This window comes from Bubalus kerabau, chromosome 9 (assembly GCF_029407905.1).
Source record: "Bubalus kerabau isolate K-KA32 ecotype Philippines breed swamp buffalo chromosome 9, PCC_UOA_SB_1v2, whole genome shotgun sequence".
NCBI lineage: Eukaryota > Metazoa > Chordata > Mammalia > Artiodactyla > Bovidae > Bubalus > Bubalus kerabau.
Window position 1 is genome coordinate 41384237 of NC_073632.1, and position 22615 is coordinate 41406851.

A 22615-nucleotide genomic window follows, 5' to 3' on the forward strand; every position below is an offset into this window, starting at 1 on the left:
TGACCGAATGGTGCACAAGTCGCTTTTCCTATACATCTCTTTTACTTGATGAAGGCTATCAGGTAACCTGGGCTTCCTTGGGCCATGATTTTCTCATTTATGAAACAAGGTGGGAATACCTAACTTCTCCATCTCCAAGGTTGATACAAGGTGGAAAGGAGTTCTCAGATTTCATGGCATGGCAAACACTCTGGAAAACCAAAAATACTTGTACAAAGTGATTTTACTTACTGACATCAGGTCATACTACTATAAATTATTTTATTCTATTAGAGAAAAACTAAGACATTTGTTTTCCTTTGAAGAAATAACACAGCAACCTAGTGGTAAACAAACATCTTTAATGTTCATTTCTTCTTCCTCATCACCTTCAGTTTTGCCCACACATGAACCCCTTCCCCTGTCCCAATACTAAAGTGATCAAATCATGACCATAGAGACTGAGAATATTTGAGATACCCAAGACTCCATGGACATCTCTTCCCCTTGTGGTGATTCCTAGTTCTTCTTGGAGACCACTGGGGTCTCTAGAGGCTTAATTTTTTTTTTCCTTCCATCCAGAGGAGGATAGAGGGAGGGACAGAACTTGTGGGAGAGAAGGCAGAGAGAGTTTTTTCTTTCATCATAAAATGTCCTTTGTAAAAAATATGATATACACACACATGTATAAAACATATCCAGTGCAATTGCAATTGTTGTGCCAAACACTGGGAAGTGCCACCTTGGTCGATGTATTTCTGGAGTTTTAAACAGTTGTCCTACGACAGCTGCATTTCAGTAAGACTTGGGCAGGTGGCTCCAGATAAGCCACTTGCCACTCACATTCAGGCTGAGGCTTCTATGTTCACAGTCCGAAGGAAAAGGTGTATCTTTGTGTCTGGAGTGGGTGTTGCAGGGAGAGAGTGGGCAGGAAGGGAGCTGGAGGCTACAGGTAAGGAAGAAAGAATTGGCTTCTTTTGACTTCTCTACCATATAGTCTTCGATGCAAATACAAAGACATTTTCAGTGTGAGGATATTGACGTCAGCAGTGCTGTGATCCCACTACTTAATGAAACAATTCACACCAGCATAAAAAATATTCACACCAAAACGTCTCTTTTTCTTTCCTTCTTTCCAAGAAAACCATGATATCTTGTCACCTGAGTGATCTCACCACGGATAGTTCCAGTGATTTGCCCAAAAGTCATTGAGCGTCATTCAGAGTCTTTGGGTCTGCTCTTTTGGCAGAAGGCATTCTTTTTAGATGAAAACTCTGTCGCGTGTGTTTTGGTTCTCCCCGATACACGGAGCAGTTTGAAGTCTCTGCCTTCCCCCATGTGCTCATCCATGAAGTGAGAGGCACAGATGCTGAGCCTCCATGGCTGGTCAGAAGGGAAGGGGCAAGGGGAAGGTCAGCAGATCAGCTCAGGAGGGATGCACCACAGAGGGAATAACGACGAGCTGCAAACCAAGATCAGAAGCTGTTACAAACCCACTTGATTTCAGCTCTGAGTGTCACCAATTGTGCTATGCAGAGACCTACAGGGAAGAAGGTGGGCTGTCTAAAACCAGTACAGATCCTTGCTTTTGTCCTGAGGCTGCAAACCTGAAAACAGAGAGAAAATAAAAGGGAGAGAGAGAGAGGGAGAAGAGACAAACAGAGGGAGAGAGAAGTGGGTGGGGAGGGGAAGGCACAAGGTATTTAAAGAAAGAGAAAGACAAACATCACTGTTTTATTGTGAAAGTCACAGAATTCATCTAAAGGGCATGAATGAAAGTAAAAGCAAAACAAACAAATGTCACATCTGCACCTGAGGGAACAGAAAGCGGGGCAAGACTACAAGCCAATTTATTATGCAATTTTTTTTTTCATTTCGCCCTAAAAATAAAGCAAACAAAAAAGTAAACCCTTATTTGAATGTACCTTTCAAATTCAACTCTTTAAGCTAGGGACGTAATATTATCACTAACAATGTATACTTGTTTTCTGTTTTCAAGAGACCTATGTCATTTAGCAATTAAGTTGTTATCAGTCATGGGTCATATTGGTATGACTTGTAACTATCACTAGGTGACAAGACCCTCTCCGCCCCTCAAGTTGTAGAGGATTTTAAACTACATTCTTAGCAGGTACTCTAGATCAGCGCTGTCCAATAGAAACAATGGAAGCCATGGGTATAATTCTAAATTGTCTGGCAGCCACATTGAAAAAAAAGTAAAAAGAAACAGGTGAGAATTAATTTACTAATATATTTTATTTAACCCAATATATATTTAGTATGCAATGTTGAAACATGCAATCAATATAAAATATAATGAGATGAATTTTACATTCTTTTTGGGGACAAAGTCCTGAAATCCAGTGTGTATTATACACTTACAGCACACCCCAATTCAGCCTGGCCACGTTTCATGTGCTCAGCCGACACACGTGGCTGCTGGCTACGGTACTGAACAGCACAGAGCTAGAACCTCTCCGACAAATTTTATTCTTAAAAAATCCTCTGTAATATTAACCGGGCACTTTCTCATTTTGTCCACACCGATGACAGAGTCATCTGTCTGCTGAAACACAACCCTGCTACGTGCAGACCTTCGCGCCTCAGGGTCACTGGGGTCTCCAAGGAGAACTAAATGGGGTCCCCGGCTCAGCCCAGTTTGGGGCACAGGGCAGGAGGGGCCCGGGGATGCCACATCCCCTCTCCCGCTTACCTGAGTCCACGCTGAGGCCCAGACCCCCGGGCACTTCCCCCGCGGGGCTCGCGAAGGGTCCCCCGGGCGCGGCCCACGCGGCGCTGGCCGGCTCGCCCTTGGCGGAGAGCTCGCAGGGCGGGCTGCCGGGCGCGGGGGCCGGGGCCGGCGCGAGGCGGGCCGGACGCCCGGAGGCGGCGGGCATCAGCAGCGGCCCGTAGCGCGGGTCGAAGTGCGGCGCGTAGACCTCGTGCACGGCGGCGGGCCGCGGGTAGGCGGCGGCCTGGGCTCCGAGGGCGCCGCCCAGCGCGTACGGATGGTGCGGGTGCGCGTGGTGCGGGTGCGCGTGGTGCCAGGGCTCAGCCGTGCCCTGGTGCAGGTGGCCGTGCAGCGCGGCCGGCGAGTAGGGGTCGGCGGCGGCGGCGGCGAAGGGCAGCTCCGAGTGCGCGGCGGCCAGTGGGCTGCCCAGCGGCGCGGGCACCGGCGTCTGGTAAGCGCTGTTCCAGAAGGAGGCGGGGAAGCTGCGCTGGCTCATAGGGTAGGAGCCGTCTTCGGGCGAGCGAGGCGGAGGGAAGGGAAGAGAGAGACGAGCGCGTCACCGTCGGGAGACGGTCGCCGACCGACCCCGCGCGACCGCCGCAGAGCTGATCGCTCCGGTTGGGCGAAGGGCGGGAAGGGCGCTTGTCTCGCGGGGCTCCGGCCTGGGAACGCGAGGTCAGGGAGTGCCGCTCCCTCGCAAGTGGCGGACGTATTCCCGCTGCGGGAACCCCGCGAGTGGTGGGGAGAGAAACTGCGGAGCTTCCTTCCCCAGGCCCAGTTTCGGGGCGCGAGGAGCTTCCCTCGGACTCCGATCCGGGCCACCTCGGGCCAGAAGCGGCCTCGCCTTCCCGGCCGGCAGCCTCTTCTCAAGCTAAAGCTACCTCTTCCCGCTCTTGGTTGGTCGCCTAGCGATCTCACTACCCGCTCTCTCATTTCAGCCTCCCTTGCTCCAGAAATCGTGCCCCTCCAAGGCCTCTGATAGACTGGAAGTCCATCGACATATTTCGGAGTCTTGCTATTATTGGCCTCCTTTCTAGAAACTTGCTTTCAAAAGGCTTTTTTTTTTTCTAGAAAGTAAACTTGATATGTTAAAAGTGCAGCTGTATTATTTGCACAGAGGGACACTAACGGACAGGTCTTTTCCGTTTTAATTAACAAACTTTATGCATCAAAGTGTGGGCGCCAGGAATAATATAATTATAATAATTATTATTGTCCATGTCATTGTTGACACCAAGTGTCTGGAAGCCTTTTAAGCGAGAAGCATTTAGATCAAATTTGTTGCCTTAGTGGGGAGGAAAGGAAGGAAAGGCATTTAATGAAAAGGACCTTGGAGAAGGCATCTGCACTTCATAGTCCATAATTTAAAATGCTTCGAAAATGCATTCTAAGTAGTGAACAGTCTATTAAAAACATTTAGGCAACTGGAGAATAAAAGGAATGTTTTGTTTTTGGATCTTGTCTAGGCAAGGCTTGTACAAATGATCAGATTTAAGAAAAAAATGGAAGGTCGATGGTTGTCATTTCCCCCAAAATGTAATACTTGTTTTCCTTTTTACAATAAAGTCCTCATTTCTCATCTTGGTACACATCAAAAACTAAGATTAGTGAGAAATTTTACCAAATAATAATACCTCCACCCTTGTCTCGGTAATAAAGGGAGGTGGAGATTTCAGAATAGAAGGGAGAGCTCCTTGACTTGTCCAAGAAGCCATTGTCCCAGGGTAGCTGAAGCAGGGTTTTGTGAGAATGATAAAGTAATAAAGAGGGGATGTGTTTGGGGAAAACCTTTAGAAGTGTTTTGGCTACCCTTAAAGTCTTATTTCTTTTTTACTTTACTTGCTTATTGAAAGACATTCTCTGCTTCAAGATTTCCCAATTAACTGAAATCTGGCGAAAGGCATAAGTAGGTTTTAGGAGACATTCTTCAGCAGGTTTTGCTGGCAATGCATTCTCAGACATTTTTCTTTGGAGATATTTTCAGAAAGGGACTAAGGGCCCTGAAAGCTATTTACTTGAAGATCCACCTTCCCCCACCCCCACCCCTGACTTGGGAAACCTCATATTTCCACAGCACATTTACATATATTTTCTAGTTGCCTTACTGTCATCTCCAGGGGTAGTTAAGAGGGCAAGTGTTATTCTAATTTTAGAGACCAGTAAATAGAGTGACCTCCAAGAGGTTAAGAGACTTGCCCAAGGTCATATTGCTAGGGAGTGGTGGAATCCAATGCACAATCCAAGGGCTCCCAATTCAAGGCTATTGATTTTCCTAGGCCACTGCTCTGCTCTGCCTCCTCAAGAAGAGATCTTATGCCTGCCTGTATCTATTCCTCCCCCGATGCCCCATCTCACCTCTTCTCTAACACCTATAGTTCTTTCAGCTGCCTCTGCAGGTGGACCCTAGGCTGTGCGAGCTCTCAATCCCCTCTTGTTGGTGAGGCCCGTACTTACCCCGCCAGGGCCCGGAGCTCCGCGGGGCTTTGCTGCTTGTACAGCTTGGGGAATAGCTGCTAGGCTGGCTCAGGGCCCTGCTGAAGTGCTCGTCTACAACGGAGCTGATGTCTCCTTGGAAATAGGTGAAAAGGACGCAGCGGGAGTTGATGTACTCCGCCTCTGGTGGGCGCTCTTTCTCCGGGCTGCCTTCTTCTTCTTTTATACTAGCCGGAGTTTGGCTGGAGAAGGAGGAGCTGCCACTGCCGCTGCTGTTGCTGGGGCTGGCGTTGCACTCCTGGGCTTCTTGCATTTTGGAATAATAGGCTAGTTTCTGCTCAAAGGAGAAATAATAGAGAAGTCAATTTCAAAAGACATAACAAGTTGGGTTCCGACTGCACTCCCTCATCCGGATCCCTAAGGTAACCAGGAGCAACTGCCTTCTGTGAGTGCCTATGCCGGTCCTCAATAACCTCAATAATGTGGGCCGCAGTCCGCAGGCCTTTCAACCTGCAGCTGAACAAAGGTGGGGTTCCTGAGAGGTGGGGTCCTTCTTGGAGCTTGTCTCCCCAGAATTGTTGCTAGGACACAGAGAAAACTGTCTGAAGGTGTCAGGGTGAAGGTCCTGGAAGAAGCCTAAGCAGTTTGACCGCAGAGGCAGGCTCAAGGCAGATATATTTTTAAAATCAGGCTCCAAGGGTAAAGGGCACCCAAGTCCAGTTACAGCCTGACTGTTCCTTGCTGAGAATTCAGGGCAGACGTACAAGATGCAGGATTAAGCATCTTCGTGATAGAACATGAAGGTAACAAAATCCACTCCACACAACCAGGATGTAAAGGAAGAACTGCTATGGGGTATAAACATGGAATAACAACGTGATATGGATCAATTTAATAAATGGAAGTTGGTATGTGGTCATCCATGAACTGGCTATTTTAAAAATCTCAGCTTCTAGAGAGACCTTCTTTTGAGAAAGGAAAAGCCAGTGGGCTATTTCTACCCTCACCATCAGTGTGTATTGAGGGAAAAAAAAAAAAAAAAAAAGAAAAGCAGCAGAGGATGATCTTGGCTGTGAGGCTGGGTAAATCATGACTGTCTGATAGTAATTTACAAAACCAAGTGTGGTTGCTGAAAACATTTTCTTAGCAATGAGCAATGGACAATGCAATGCTAAAGCAGTATGCAGACAGAGGTGTCCTTCAAGGGAGACCCTGATCATACAAAACTGAACAGAGATCTTGGTGATATAGATTGGCTGGGGATCAGGGAGGAGAAAGGACCAAACAGATAGAAAACCAACCCACCTTTTTCTCTTTGTAATACTCCCAGCCTGGGAAGAAGCTCATCTTAGACACTGAAGCTAAAAGACTGAAGTTATTTAGCTACATCACCATTTCTACCATATTCCCACTTGGCTTAAAATGAGAGACTCTGGTGGTTCCTAAAGTTAACATTGAGACTAAGTAAACTCCTAGTTGCAAAGTTTTACAAAGGAGAGGAGGAAGGGAAAAAGCAAAAACCAAAAATGCAAAATCTACCCATTCCATCATTAATTCATCAGGAAATTTTCAAATATATATTTTGCAAGCAAAATTTGGCAAAAATGGGCTCAGGCACCGGGGTGTATTTCAGTTTTCCCAAAACAGGAGTCCAGGCTCTCACTTTGGAACCTGCTCAGGACTCCTAGGGGATCCCCCCTCCACCCACTGTAGTGTGTGATCTTATTCATTTCCTTGACTACTGTCACCAGTTTCAACCACATCAGCTGAGGACTGAAAGAAAACTGTTCAATCAGAAAATTCCCAGAGAATAGAAAAACTGGAATAATTAAACAAAATTTGAAGAGTTTGCGGAACCGGGGCCAGGGGTCCTCTCGAAAGTGAGTTTGTTGATGGCAAGGCAGCCGGATTCAGCTACTCAGGCTAGCGAAAGGCGAAGTATTAATATTATCTATGAAACTGGTCCCTACAGGGTCAATCGTACCCAGAACTTGGGGTCAATAATATTCCCCAGAACTTTGCAAAGCAAAGATTATAAAGTTAGCGAGTTTCGTGCGGTTCTCTTTATAACGAATTCGCTAGTTCTGAAATGAACTGCCCTGATCGCCTAAGAATTGAAACGGGGATAAAAAAAGGCTTTGATAAGCTTGCATGGATGAGAACGCGAGCCTTTGCATCTCAGAAAGACATAGGCAGATCCTTGCCTTTGTTTCGTCGTCACTCTCACCTTTGGGACCAAAGTTTGGTTTTCTCTGCGTGAGCTTTGCTGGCATCTCCGCGAGCCGGCACGGGGCTCGGAACAATCTGGAGTCCAACAGACTCTAAAGAAACAACGCGGTCCGCGAGATCCTGGACTGATTATTCCTAGGAAATCCGGGGCGCGCATTAGCAGGGCTTAGCTGCCTTCCCGAGAGAGCAAAGGGGTTATCTCAACCTATTGGGTGGCAGCGCGGGCAATCCCCGCATCCGAGGCGCCCGCGGCTGGTCGGCCTCCCTTGGACCTGCGCGGAGGTACGGGGGATCTCGGAGCACTGGCAGTACTTGGGGAAGCTGGGGCGCGCCACCTGTCTACACGGTCCGGACGAGAGGAGACACGTACCTGGTGGTAGGGGGTATAGGCGGCTGCGAAGTAAGGCTGGGGAGGACCATAGACTTGGTACATAACATCCAGACAGCTCATGGCTTCCCGCAGCGGAGACTTTTAAGTGTTTTATCGTCAACTCTCCTCGGACGGCTGAGGGCAGGGATGCTGCCTGGGCGCCACTTGGACCCGAGCTCCCGAGTCATCCGCGGCGGAGCGAGGGTCAGCGCGCTCCGCGGCTCGGGATCCCGCTCGCACGCTGCCTTCCCACCCCTGCAGTTCCAGCCGCCACCGCGCTCCGAGCTGGAAGCGCCCGGGCTCCCGCTAGTGGGCATTTAAACCCCACGCGGGGCAGGCGTGCTGACGCCACTCCTGAGCCGCAGAGGCGGGGGGAGGGGGGCGTCGGGGGCGGGGACCGGGGGGCCAATGGAGTGAGAGGGACTAGGGACCGAGGGGCTGCCGGTGCGTTTTCCCTGGACACCCGGCGGCGAGCCTATGCCCAGGGTGAGGCGACCTGCGCAGCCCGGAATTTGAGCGCTGAGACTTCGCACCGTTGAGGACTAGGGATTTTCCAGGCTAACGCCGGAGGGACAGGAGGACGGAGAGGAGAGGGAGGAACCGGGGATCTTACATTTGGAGAGAGGAAGTTGTGGCGTGGTGGAGAAGGGTCTTTGGGGAGAGCCCCGACCTCACAGTGGAGAATTGAGCGTGTGCATCCAGGGTGACGAGGTGAAGGAGAGTCTCTGCGCTCGGCTCCTGGGGGGGAGGAACGGCGCCATCCCCAGGAATCCCCTAGGAGATCCGGATCTTCGCAGATAGGATGTCAGAGTCCGGGAACTCCTCTCCGCGCGGAGGAGCTCCCTCTGCGGGGAAATGGCTGCGGCCGAAGCCAGTGTAACCATCGCCCTGGGGCACCTCCTTTGCGCCCCCTCGGAGCCGATCCACTCGCCGTCAGCTCCCACACCTCTCTTTTCCATTCACTGAGGCGGGTCCCTACTACCCTCTAGAGTAAGATCCCCGCCCCTTTCTCCTGGATGTCCTCCATCCGAACCCGCTGGGTCCGCGCTCTTCTTGCCCCGCCTCCGGCTCCTCCCGGTACACGCTGCTTTCGAGGAGTCCAGGAGCCTTACCCAGCCCCCGGCCGCCCCGAGTCTCCTCGGCCGGCATCCTTTTAAGTTTCAGTAACTTTTTGGAACAAGGACTCGTTGGCTGCAAGAGGAATTATCTTAGGCACTGCAGGGAGGTCAGAGAGGGCTTTTGCTGACTCTTCAGTCGGTAGTAACAGCAGCTGTGAAAGAGGATACACTCCAATTGTGAAACGCCTTGCGCATCGCCGTTCTCTTTACTTTCCAGAGAGCTCTCCCGGCTCGGACCGGCTTTCTGCGACGCTTTCTTCCTTTTCAAGCACCCCTCCCCCAGCTCTGGTGTGCTCGGTCCTTAAAGTTTAGGAACGTATTGAGACGAGGCTTTTTATACATCCGGTCAGGCAGGGGAAACCACGTTACGGAAATACCTGTGGGGCGTACTCGGAGAGTAGAGAGGGTAGCGTTTGCGAGCTTTGAGAGCCCAGACCCAAGGAAGTGACAGCGTGGATTACTGATAGAAATGAACTCTAGTGAATAACTAGAGTTTAAATAGTTTAAATACAACAGAAAGTCCCACAGTGATTCACAGGCTATTAAAAACTGCGAACAAATGCGCCTTTAAAGATATATTTGTCTTTACAACGTATTTTAAGCCAAATAGTTTTGGGGTTGAATTTTGGTTTTGCCCGATTTATAAGTTGGCTTCGTATCTCCAGTTCGGTTTATAAATGGTGAGAAGTCCTCAGTGACTGAAATGTTTTTTTTTTTTTAATTAACTACAATGCAGTTCATTAAAGAAAATTAAAATAAAATAAAGACACCTCTGTGGTACAGTTTCAGGCAAGTCTGCTTTTAGCGGCCGGACTGTCTTGTGGCTGAGCTCCGCGGTTTCTGCAGCCTACAGCGGTCCGGGCGCACAGGTGAGGCAGAAAGAACATCCCTCCCACCGTTACTCAGGAGTTTCGGAGGAGGGCAACAACCGCTTTATCCGTTTCTCTTCTGGGGACAAAAAAGCGAACACTCCAGGGAAGACCACCCTCGTTGCTGGGACCACTCCGCTTCGCACTGCCCTAGGCCCAGGGTGGGCTCGACCCGCAAGCCCCGGGTCAAGTGTAAGGGCAGCGCAGCGCTGCGCGTGGGAACGGATCACCACCAGCCGCGCAGCCTCCGTGAGTCACACTCCCCGCTTTCGCTCAGGTCCCGCTGTCCATCCTTGAACATACGAGTTTCGACTCTGGCTTCCTTGGGTTAGGGCATCTCTAGGCCCGAGCATTCGTAGCCTGAGCGCGCTCCTTGCCTTGCAGCCTGGGCTCCGCAGCGTGGCCAGAGGCTGGCAGTACTGAGCTGGGAAAACCGGTAGGAAGCGGGCACCGAATCGCAGGTCTAGCCAGTGCCAGGAAGCTGGAAACCTGTCCCTGACTACTTCCTAGTAACCACCTCCTATCCCCCGTACCTCCTCAGGTTGACATTTTAATTCTACTTTGGCCATGAACTTTACCTTTCCCACAAATGCAGGGAAAAAAACAACAAAAAACAACAACCTTTCAGACTCAGCAAGGCCCAACCAATTGTTATTTTTCACAAGCATTATAGGAGCAACGATTTCCCACATCTTGAAGGAAGGAAGAAAAGAGAATGTGAGGCCAGCTGCCCCGGGCTGGTTTCTGTTCACATTTCTCAAACCTCTCTTAAGGGAAACAGGTTTTAAAAACATCACTGAACCTAACTAATGGTCCAAGGGACTCTCAGCAGTCTTCTCCAGCACCACAGGTAGAAAGCCGTGCTTTGGCGCTCAGGTTTCTTTATGGTCCAACTCTCACATCCATACATGACTACTGGAAAAACCACAGCTTTGACTACACGGACCTTTGTCAGCAAAGTAATGTCTGTGCTTTTTAATATGCTGTCCAGATTTGTCATAGCTTTTCTTCCAAGGAGCAAGCGTCTTTTAATTTCATGGCTGCAGTCACCATCTGCAGTGATTTTGGAGCCCAAGAAAATGAAGTCTGTCAGTGTTTCCATTGTTTCCCCATCTATTTGCCATGAAGTGATTGGACCTGATGTCATGATCGTTTTTTGAATGTTGAGTTTTAAGCCAGCTTTTTCACTCTCCTTCTTCACTTTCATCAGGAGGCTCTTTAGTTCTTCTTTGCTTTCTGCCATAAGAGTGGTGTTATCTGCATATCTGAGGTTATTAACATTTCTCCTGGCAATCTTGATTCAGGCTTGTACTTCATCCAGCCTGGCATTTTTGCATGATGTACTCTGCATATACGTTAAATAAGCAGGGTGACAATATACAGCCTTGACGTACTCCTTTTCCAATTTGGAACCAGTCCATTGTTCCATCTCCTGTTCTGACTGTTGCTTCTTGACCTGCATACAGATTTCTAAGGAGGCAGGTAAGGTGGTCTGGTATTCCCATCTCTTTAATAATTTTCCACAGTTGGACTGCAAGGAGATCAAACCAGTCAATCCTAAAGGAAGTCAGTCCTGAATATTCATTGGAAGGACTGAGGCTGAAGCTGAAGAAGCTCCAGTACTTTGGCCACCTGATCCGAAGAACTGACTTATTGTAAAAGACTCTGATGCTGGAAAAGATTGAAGGCAGGAGGAGAAGGGGACAACAGAGGTTGAGATGGTTGGATGGCATCACTGACTCGATGGACATGAGTTTGAGCAAGCTCTGGGAGTTGGTGATGGACAGGGAAGCCTGGTGTGCTGCAGATCATGAGTTTGCAAAGAGTCTGACCCGATTAAACTGAAGTGAACTAAGGGTACTGACTGCACAGGAGAGTAAAGGAATACAGAGAATTGGGCCAGTGAGCATCAGTCCTGAATTTAGGCAGGAAAAAATCTTCCTCCAAATCCAAAGTCAAGAGAGGAAAGGGAAAAGTTAGCAGTACATCCAAAGCATATTCAGTCTTTTCTGTATGTCTGAAAAGCTGTTATTTACATGTGGGTGGTATTTATCAATCTAATGAGGTCGCTTCTTGTTTCTGTGTTGAGGCAGAAAGTAAAACAAGTAAATTTAACCCCTCTACTCTCCCAGCCATTCAAACTGCCAAGACATTAGCAGGGTCAAAAGAGTCAGGTTTTGATTCAGAACCTTGGGCATAGGTTACAGGTTGAAGGAGAAAACTGGGAGAAAAGTTTCTCTCCTCTTCTCTCTCTCTCTCTCTCTCTCTCTCGCTTCCTCTTTCACAGTTATTTTAGGAGAAGAGACTACAAACCAGAGTTGAATGTCTCAAAACTTGGATCCTGAGGAAAAAATGTACTAATATCCCCAGAAAAATCAGCTGTTTTGAATTGCATCTAATCTAATTGTCTCAATTTCCTAATTGGGCTGAGGGAATATAAAACTACTTTTAGAAAGGAATTCAACTTTATGATAGCTTCGTGGTACTTTATTGAGCTGCCAAGGTTGGGGTGGGGAAGTTGCTATATGAAAATTAAATTAATTTCATCAAAATTCCCTTTGAGTACCCTAGTTCTCATGTACAATTCTAACAATATTTATAACTGTGAAAATAAAAGATGTCTTTACTCTCAAAGTTAATAAATGAAGCCAAGTTACCTTTGAGTGAATATGTTTCAAGGTAGCATCACAATGAAATTTCCTCTTCAGAAGACCTGCCTTTCATTTTTTAATAAGCCAACTGACTTCATTACCTTCTGATTTTTTTCTGTCCACCTGTATTATCTCTTATTCTGAAAACTGCAAAGAAGCTGCTTTAAGGGAAAGATGTATGGAATAGAACTAATTTGCAGCACTGCCCTGCAGCTAGCCCAACCCCTCTCTTGGCCATGGTTTATTTGAATCATTGAGTGCTGGCATTTTATGCTGCCTTATTCTGCCAGCCAAAGAAGATGAACACATGGTAATCTCACAGGCTGTTCCCCTCCTCCCTGCCCCCGCTAAACCCATCATTGCCTGTTTTACAGAGCAGGGATGTGTTTGGAATTTGGAGAGTAGCTGACAAGATTTTGTGGATTCAACTTATTATAGTATTAGTTGAAAACATATCTGCAGAAGCCAGCTTTTTCAGTGTTACTTAGTAGTGATACTGTAGTGATTAATGGGACTCTGAATGGTGATTTTATTTTAAAGAAATAAAAGAAAAAGAAATTCCTGTTCTCTGAAATCTCACTAGAATGCTAAGTGGAGGAATTCCAGTTTGCCTAGTGAAAAACCAAGAGAAAGAGTGTTCAATTATTTTCATATAAATTAAAGTAGCTCTTAATAGTGTTTTCAAGTAAAAATCCTCCATGGTCTATCCTGATGAATAGATGAGGCTACTTTGTAATGATTAACATATATTTGATTATTATAAGAATGTTAAACTTTTCCTTCTTTATATTTTAATGACTATTTTCATGTTAGGTGTAAGAAAACTTTAGCTTGGCTAAATAATCACAACTTTCTGAGTTTTTTGTCTTGAATTCATGTTGACAATCAACAGTTCTAGGACTTTAAGACCAAATTCATCTTTCAGAAATGAGTTCTTTTTACTGGGTATCTATGAGATGCTTAGTATAAAGGTATTATTATACAAATATAATTGACAAGACCCAAACCTTTAAAATGATAACAAATGACAAAAAGGTAGATTTGGAATAGCTGTGTGTAAAATACTTTGACTTGTTAGATTTTTACAAGAGGACAAATATTAGAAGGAAATTTACAACCTCTGATAGTTGTTTGGACACAAAGAGTTAATTTAGAGACTATGTATGTTATTTCTTAATGGGAAGAATTTTTCATCTTTTACTTAACTGGAAAAGTCACCTTTCTTGTCTTTTATTTCTGACTATAGTCTATCTGACTCACTCATAGGAATTTTTTTTTTCTTTAAAGACAGTCTGACGATAACAGCCTAGACACGAACATAGGCTGGAAACTAACATGCGTGTGAAGCCTCTTTTGTAAGATGCAGAGACATAGAGGATTTTGCACATTCTGAAGGTGTAAGTAGACTGAAGGATTTAAATTGTTGACTTAGATATTTGACAGTATTGGTGTTGATCCATCCCCAAACTTCTGTTTATAAACTTCATTTCAGCAGGATGCTAAAGGGATTAAAAAGAGACCACAGAAATAACAGACAGAAGGTGAAGATACCCATCTGAGTGTGATGCCCTGTCACATGCCTCAAGAGGGCTTGAAACGGCTTCTTAGAAACTCATTCATAGCAAGTTTCTCTTGGCACGTGTGGAAGAAATTTTAGCACTGCCTCCCAGGCTGGCAATTTTCTGTTTTTAACTTCTTTGGTTATCATGATTGATTTTTAAGTATATTTCATCGTGGTATAAATAAGTTGGCTTAACTATGTTTTAAGTATAACATGTAGAAAGAAGATCGATGGTGCACATAGCCTAGCAGACCTCAAGGCAGACTTCACATTTAATTTTGTTCTTAACTTTATGCTATAAATACTGGGCATCATATTTGAAAGTAAAAGTTTAGCTATTGACCATGACTTTTTTATCTTTATGAGAGGAATGAATCAATTTGTAAAATAACCTAACCCATGACGTTACCTGAAAAAAATTGAAGTTTTAAAAATTTGAAATGTACACTTTAAGAACAAACAGTACATCCTATTCAATTTATATGCCTCATGCAAGATGTTGCCACACAGTGAATCGAAGTGAAAATTTGGGGCTTCCCTGGTTGCTCAGTGGTAAGGAATCCCCCTGCCAGTGCAGGAGACACGGGTTTGATCCCCAGTCTGGAAAGATGTCACATTCTGTGGAGCAAGTAAGCCCATGTGCCACAATTATTCAACCTTTGCTCTAGAGCCTGGGAGCTGCAGCTACCAAAGCCCACACACCTAGAGCCTGAGCTCCTCAACAAGAGAAGCCACCTCAATGAAAAGCTCGCATACCACATCTAGAGAGTAGACCCCTGCTCACCACAGCTAGAGAAAAGCCCCTGCAACAGCCAAGACCCAGCACAGCCAGAAATAATGAAGAAATAAAAGTATGTAAAAAGAAAATTTGGCAGTCATCCAGCTAATTTGGAGTGAAAACCAGCTAAATATGACCATGTCAGAAATCAAACTTAGAAATTCAAATCTCAAAGTGGGCTTTCACCAAGGAAGTTTCTTATTCTTCTGAGTGCTTATACTCTTGAGCACAGCTAATTCTCCAAAGAAATCATGTACTCAGAATGTGGCCATGACCTTACTAGCGTCTGTTGGTGTTTGCAAATATTTTAAGAAGATGGTGATTCTGAAATGGTTCAAAATGAACATGTATTTTTATCTTTTAGCCTTCTTTTTCTCTGCAAGAATTCAGTGGTTAAAATAAATTTGAATCCCCGACCTACATCAATGTGTATAGCTTTGTTTCTGGGCATATGAGGGAGTAGCGAAAAAGCAAGCCACTGTATTATTTTTGTAATGGATGTGGTAAAACAGCTTTTCAGAAATGGTGTAGGATAACTCTGTTAGTAAGTTATGTCCAACCTAGATAGCATATTCAAAAGCAGAGACATTACTTTGCCAACAAAGGTTCGTCTAGTCAAGGCTATGGTTTTTCCTGTGGTCATGTATGGATGTGAGAGCTGGACTGTGAAGAAAGCTGAGCGCCGAAGAATTGATGCTTTTGAACTGTGGTGTTGGAGAAGACTCTTGAGAGTCCCTTGGACTGCAAGGAGATCCAACTAGTCCATTCTGAAGGAGATCAGCCCTGGGATTTCTTTGGAAGGAATGATGCTAAAGCTGAAACTCCAGTACTTTGGCCACCTCATGTGAAGAGTTGACTCATTGGAAAAGACTCTGATGCTGGGAGGGATTGGGGGCAGGAGGAGAAGGGGATGACAGAGGATGAGATGGCTGGATGGCATCACTGACTCAATGGACGAGAGTCTGAGTGAACTCCGGGAGTTGGTGATGGACAGGGAGGCCTGGCGTGCTGCAATTCATGGGGTCGCAAAGAGTCAGACATGACTGAGCGACTGAACTGAACTCTGTTAGTAAACAACTATTGGAGTGGTAAAGAATCTGCTTGCTAATGCAGGAGATGCAAGAGACATAGGTTCAATCCCTGGATCGGGGGAAAGATCCCTGGGAGAAGGAAATGGCAACCCACTCCAGTGTTCTTGCCTGGAAAATCCCATGGGCAGAGGAGCTGGTGGGCTACAGTCCATGGGGCTGCAAAGAGTCGGGCATGACTGAGCGACTGAGCATACTCACAGGCACTTGCTATTAGAAAAATAGGCTGGAGCTGTACATTTAAAACAAAGGACTGTCAATAAATTAGGGACTTCCCTGGCAGTCCAGTGGTTAAGGCTCTGTACTTCCAATGCGGGGAACATGGGTTCCATCACTGGTTGGAGAACTGAGATCCCATATGCCAGCGTGCAGCTGAAAAGTTAAAACATGAAATAAAACCAAATGCTAAATTAAAGAAACTCTCCCAACAAGATAAAGAGTAACCAAGATCCTTTCCTCCTGTTTTTTACCCTGGATAATAGACCTGGAAACTACACAGAGTTATTTCAGTAGAAAGAAAATTCCAATAGTTGATGTCAAAAAAAAAAAAAAGACAGTGGGCTTCCCTGGTGGCTCAGTGGTAAAGAATCCACCTGCCAGTGCAGGAGACACGGGTCTAATCCTGATCCCACATGCCTTGGAGCAAATAAGCCAATGCATCATAACTGTTGAGCCTGTGCCCTAGAGCCCAGGAATCACAACAATTGAGCATGCGTGCTACAGCTGCTGAAGCCTGTGCCCTGAGAGCCTGTGCTCCTCAACCAGAGAAGCCACTGCAATAAGAAGGCCTCCCACTGCAATGAAGAGCTGCAGCTAGAGTTGCAAGTTGCAATGAAGAGTTGCCCTGCTCATCACAACTAGAGAAAAGCCAGTGCAGCAGCGAAGACCCAGCACAGCCACAAATAAAATTAAGTGAATACTTAAATTAGAAAAAGAAGACATTTCAGGGCACATGTTGTCAAATAGTTATGTGAACAAGCAGTTGAAGAGCTGGAGAGACCTCTTAGCTCTTAAAAGGAGAGGGGAAAGGTGGAAGGGCATGCTGCTGATTGCCACCTTTGAAGCACAGAAGGCTGCAGACTTAATCCCTGGGTGTATGTAGCTGCAGAGGTCACATACTTTGGGATCTTGGCCCAGTGGCCACATTTCATGGGACATTGCCCTGTCTTCTCTCTGAAAGTAATACACCCTCAACCTGATGACACTATCTTAGTTACTTTCCTAAGAATGGAGGAGGCTAATGAGTAGCATGGAATGAGTGATGGACTGGGTATCAAGACACTGGGTACTGACCTGTGGTGTGAAATGTTGTCACCTCTTAAGCCCTCAGTTTGCTCATGTCTACAAAGTAGAAACTGGACTAGGTGATCTCTATCGAGGGATGTTTATGATTCCAAACTCTGAAATGGGAACAAACTCACATTTGATTTGAAAATAGTGGATAGTAGTTTTTAAAAAATTTCTACTATGAGTGTACTTCCAACTGAAGATCCTGTTTGAAGATGTAAAGATCAACTTTACTTGAAAATGTCCTGTGTTTCCCAAATCTCACCAAGCAAGGGCCTGTTCTTTAATGTTGGACAGAATTAGTTAGCCAGGGATCCTTTAGAATTCCAGGGAAATGTAATACGAAAAGGAACTGTGTCTTCCAAGCATCAGATGAGTAAAGCTGAGATCTCTGGCATGCAGTATTGGAAGGAAACCTCTCATTACATTTGCTTTCTGTGGGCCTGAGTACATGTATGCATATAGTGTCTGTTCCTTGGGAAATAAAAGTACAGCCTTTCTGAACTTGAGACCAGGAACAGAAGATAACCATGTTTTGTTTAGTCTGGTAATGCTGAGACTTTGAAACTAGAACTTTTTCAGTAATATGTAATTACCATAATTTCAATGTGCAGTAATATATAACTTACTTAATGGAGGAAACAAATTACTAGAATTATTAGCTGTAATATTCAGCTTAGTGAGTACCCATGAATGCCCTTTCTCAGGACAGGTGAAATGATGAAATGGTAGATTACTATAAGAAAACAGGCAATAACACACATTATGTTAGGAGTCTTAGTTTGGATAGAAATTGTGTTATTTGGTTTTTCTTAAAGAATACATGAAAATCACTTTCTGGAGAGATGAGACTGAATTAACCATTAGATCCACTCCTTTTGCTTCAGCCATATACAGATAATAAAGAAAATGTAAAAAGAGATAACCAGAAAACACAACAGAACCCCAAAACGCATTCTAAGATAAAAAATAAGAAAACTCAAAGCTGTGAGCTAGGCGGATGCCCTGGGTGCCTCCTAGTCCACAACCTGGTCTTAAGTGTGTTTTTCAGAGCTCCTGCTGCTCTTGGATAACAGACACCGTGGATCTAGGCACTGGGTCCAAAGCCATCTGGCCCAGTCCTTGTTCATGAGGCTGTTGCCTGTCTCTCCCTTCCCCTGCCCAGCCAGGATGAGAGCTTTAATTAAGATATAGCCATTTCTCCTTTCTGCTTCTTTGTGGGTATGAAAGCCCTAGAACAAGCCAAGCCTTGATTTAGGTAGAGAGGCCAGCTCAGAACTTTTCATCTGGTTTCCCTTCAGGAATCAGGCACCTGATTGCCGGCTTCCGGCCCAGAGCCCAGCAAGCCTGTGGCTGTACATTTTTATGGGAAGGTAATTAGTACAGTTGTCCCTCGGGAGCCTTTGCGGGATTACTTCCAGGATACCCATGGATACAAAAATACATGGTGCTCAAGGCCTTTATCTAAAATGGTGTATTTTATAACCTACAGACAACCTCTTGTATACTTTAAATCATCTCTTTGTTGTTGTTCAGTCCCTAAGTTGTGTCCGACTCTTTGCGACTCCATGGATTGTAGCCCACCAGGTTTCCCTGTCGTGGGATTCTCCAGGCAAGAATACTGGAGTAGGTTGCCATGCCCTCCTCTAGGGGATCTTCCTGATCCAGGGATTGAAACAGCATCTCCTGCAGCTCCTGCATTGCAGGAGAATTCTTTGCCACTGAGCTACAGGGAAGCCCTTATAATACATAATATGATGTAATTGCTATGTAAATACTTGTAAATATAATGTAAACGGTTGCCATCATACGAAAAATTCAAATTTTTGTTTTTGGAATGTTTTGAAATTTAAAAACATTATTTATTGAAATAGTTGATTACAATATTATTTTAGTTTTAGGGGAACTACATAATTATTTGACATTGCATATTCTGAAATGATCATGAAGATTAGGATGGTAACCATCTGTCCCCATACAAATTATCACAATATTATTAACCATAGTCCTTATGCTGTATATTACATTCCTGTGATTTAGAAGTGTGCCTCTTAATCCCCTTAACCATCCCCTCTCTGCTAACTATTCCTTTGCTTTCTGTATCTATGAGTCTGTTTCATTTTGTTTTGTTTTCAGATTCTACATGTAAATGAGATCATGTAGTATTTATTTTTCTGTTTCACTTATTTCACTTAGAATAATGCCCTCTAGATCCATTCATGTTGTCACAAAGGGCAAGATTTGATTTTATTTTTCATGGCTGAGTAATACTCCAGTGTGTGTGTGTGTGTGTGTGTGTGTGTGTGTGTGTGTGTGTATAGAAATTAGTGTTTTTGTTTGCTTCAGGTAAATACTCAGAACTGAAATGGATGAATCATATATCAGGTCTTTTTAAAATTTTTTGAGGAAAGTCTGTACTGTTTAATCATAGTGACAGTACCAATTCACAATCCCACCAACAGTCTATGAGGGTTCCCTTTTCTCCACATCCTTTCAAAAACTTGGTATTTTTTGCTTTTTGATAATAGCCATTCTAACATATGTGAGGTGGCATCTAATTGTGGCTTTGAATTGCAGTTCCTTGATAATTAGTGATATTGAGCATCTTTTAATGTGTCTTTTGGCCATCTGTATGTCTTTTTATTTTTTTGTCTGTATGTCTTCTTAAGAAAAATGTTCAGGTCATCTGGCTATTTTTAAATCAGGTTGTTTGCTTTTTTTGATGTTAAGTTGTATGAGTTCTTTGCATATTTTTTGTATTAACTTATTATATATATAGTTCAGAAATGTCTTCTCTCATTTGAGATAGGCTGCCTTTTCATTTTGTTGGTAGTTTCCTTTGCTGTGCAAAAGCATCTTTGTTGTAGTCCCATTTGTTTATTTTTGCTTTTGTTTCCCTTTCTTGAAGTCACATATCCAAAAAAATATTGCTAAAACTAAAGTCAAAGTGCATACTACCTATGTTTTCCTGTAGGAGTTTTATGATTTTCGCTCTTACATTTAAGTCTTTAATCCATTTTGAGTTGTGTATGGACAACAGAGGATGAGATGGTTGGGTGGCATCACTGACTTGATGGACATGAATTTGAACAAGCTCCAGGAGTTCATGATGGACATCGAAGCCTGGGGTGTGGCAGTCTATGGGGTTGCAAAGAGTCAGACATGACTGAGCGACTAAACTGAACTGAGATTGTTGTCCTGCTTGATTTATTTGAACGCAGCTCTCCAGTTTCCCTGGCACAATTTACTGAAGAGGTTGCCTTTTCCCCACAGTATTGGGTTGGCCAAAAAGTTGTTTGGATTTTTCCATAAGATAGAAAAACCTAAATGAATTTTTTGGCCAATCCAATATATTCTTGCTTCCTTTGCTGGAGATTAATTGACCATATAAGTGTGAATTAACTTCTGGGCTCTATTCTGTTCCATTGCTCTATGCATCTGTTTTTGTGCCAATTCATACTCTTTTGATTTCTGTAGCTTTGTCCTGTAGTTTGAAATCAGGATGCTTCCATTTAAATGAGATAATTTTTTCTCTTAACTATTAAATAAGATTTGAAATGCATCTTTCTGAGAGATGGCCAATAGATCTCTGTCCCTTGGAGTTTCTGAAAACCTACCACTTCAGGATATACCTGCACATATCAATTTTTTAGGAAGCAAAAGAAACAGTTGAATTTTCCAGCTAATGAATATATTGATTTAGACCTCTATTTTCTTTACATAAGGAATCTTTAGGCCAATGAACTTACTTAAGAAAAACTTTCATAACTCAAACAATAACAGAAATATCTTGTGACCGTTCTAAATTGTCAGGGCCCCAGATAAACATAGTTGTTACTGATGTAATATTTTAATAATTGCATTAATAATAGATAACATTTTGAATACTTAATAGGCACTTTGCTTATATTTTATGTAAGTTTTCTAACAGTCCTCTTATTTAATTTTATTTATTAGGGAACTAATAAATAAATTACTGAATTCCTTATTTTTAGGAGTTCAGTAATCCTTCTGACGGAGAAGGCAATGGCACCTCACTCCAGTACTCTTGCCTGGAAAATCCCATGGGTGGAGGATCCTGGTAGGCTGCAGTCCATGGGGTCGCTAAGAGTCGGACACGACTGAGCGACTTCACTTTCACTTTTCACTTTCATGCATTGGAGAAGGAAATGGCAACCCACTCCAGTGTTCTTGCCTGGAGAGTCCCAGTGACAGCGGAGCCTGGTGGGCTGCCGTCTATGGGGTTGCACAGAGTCGGACACGACTGAAGTGACTTAGCAGCAGCAGCAGCAGCAGCAGCAATGCTTCTGAAGTCACAGAGTAAACAGATGAGAGAGCCAGAATTCATATTTGCATTTTACTGATTCCATGACCTTTTCTCTGAAAGATGATTAGCATAGCTTTTCCTGCTGAGTCACAAGAAGGATTTATGTAGATTTAAGTTTTATTTATTTTATTTAGGGAAATTCTCTGTAAATGCTCAGTTAAGATCTTAATGGTTCTATAATTATCCAATATTTACTTAGCAGGGCCTCAAATTTAAACATCTATTAATATCTTACCTCGTAGCTCAGTGGGTAAAGAATCTGCCTGCAGTGCAGGAGACCCGGGCTTGATTCCTGGGTCAGGCCATAAGAATTAGGGCTTCCTTGGTAGCTTAGATGGTAAAACGTCTGCCTGCAGACGCTTCTACGCTTGTAGAAGACCTGGGTTTGATCCCTGGGTCAGGATGATCCCCTGGAGAAGCAATGGCAACCCACTCCAGTACTCTTGCCTGGAAAATCCCATGGAGGGAGGAACCTGGTAGGCTACAGTCCATGGGGTTGCGAAGAGTCAGACACGACTGAGGGACTTCACTAGCGACCAAACCACCACCATTAACATCTTCTATCTTGATAAACATTGAACTGTATGAACAACTTAAGGTATAACTAGATTTCAACAGGTTTATCATAGCAATCTTCTTTGTATTTATTTTCTTTCCGTGTTTGACAAATATTGTTTACTCGCTAAGTCATGTTTGACTCTTTTGTGACTCCATGGACTATAGCCCACTAGGCTTCTCTATCCATGGAATTCCCCAGTCAAGAATACTGGAATGGCAATCTGCCATTTCCTTCTGCAGGGGATCTTCCTGACCCAGGGATTGAACCCTTGTCTCTTGCATTGGCAAGCATATTTTTACCACTGAACCACCAGGGAAGCTCCTAACAATTATGTCCTCGTTATAAATTTATAAATTATCTCTACTACGTGAAGTTAGAGACTGGCTATTCTTCTTAAGCTTCTTTTGTGATAAATATTCTTGTATTTTGTAAACAATAATATGGATCAGAGTTCTGTGGTCTTAGTTGTACAATTCATAACTAAAGTCCTGTCCACTGAGGCAATGAAGAACTGATCTCTAAAAATTAAAGATTCAACTGAGTGAGAAAAGTATTTAACTCAGTGTTTAAATAAAGCATTTTCTTGTTTTTTTTTTTTTTTACCCCAATTTTACCATGTGTGATGGACGTGGTTA

The 22615-nt window shown here is 44.3% G+C and overlaps 1 protein-coding gene across 7 annotated transcripts; it reads right to left on the reverse strand.

Moving 5' to 3' along the window:
* Nucleotides 1-205: 205 nt before the first annotated feature.
* Nucleotides 206-8036, reverse strand: VGLL2 (vestigial like family member 2). Of its 7 annotated transcripts, XM_055535094.1 has the most exons (6): nt 7743-8036; nt 7371-7464; nt 5165-5477; nt 2693-3220; nt 1524-1586; nt 206-1441 (listed from the first exon to the last, which is right to left on the reverse strand). In XM_055535094.1, exons 1-5 carry the CDS (start codon nt 7808-7810, stop codon nt 1543-1545), a joined length of 1047 nt encoding a protein of 348 aa, XP_055391069.1. In that variant the 5' UTR covers nt 7811-8036; the 3' UTR covers nt 206-1441; nt 1524-1542. The 7 variants fall into 7 exon arrangements, with proteins under 7 accessions (XP_055391069.1, XP_055391070.1, XP_055391068.1 ...); XM_055535095.1 differs by lacking the exon at nt 1524-1586; XM_055535093.1 differs by having other exon boundaries at nt 206-1586.
* Nucleotides 8037-22615: the final 14579 nt, after the last annotated feature.

What these genes read in the sequence shown, in the direction of transcription:
- VGLL2 (XM_055535092.1), bottom strand. Translation starts at nt 7,810, where the DNA reads ATGTTATGTACCAAGTCTATGGTCCTCCCCAGCCTTACTTCGCAGCCG. An exon ending in ACCAAACTTTGGTCCCAAAG is followed by an intron (nt 5,478 to 7,370) that starts GTGAGAGTGACG and finishes TCCTTTGAGCAG; the next exon opens with AAACTAGCCTATTATTCCAA. An exon ending in GAGCTCCGGGCCCTGGCGGG is followed by an intron (nt 3,221 to 5,164) that starts GTAAGTACGGGC and finishes GCTCGCCCGAAG; the next exon opens with ACGGCTCCTACCCTATGAGC.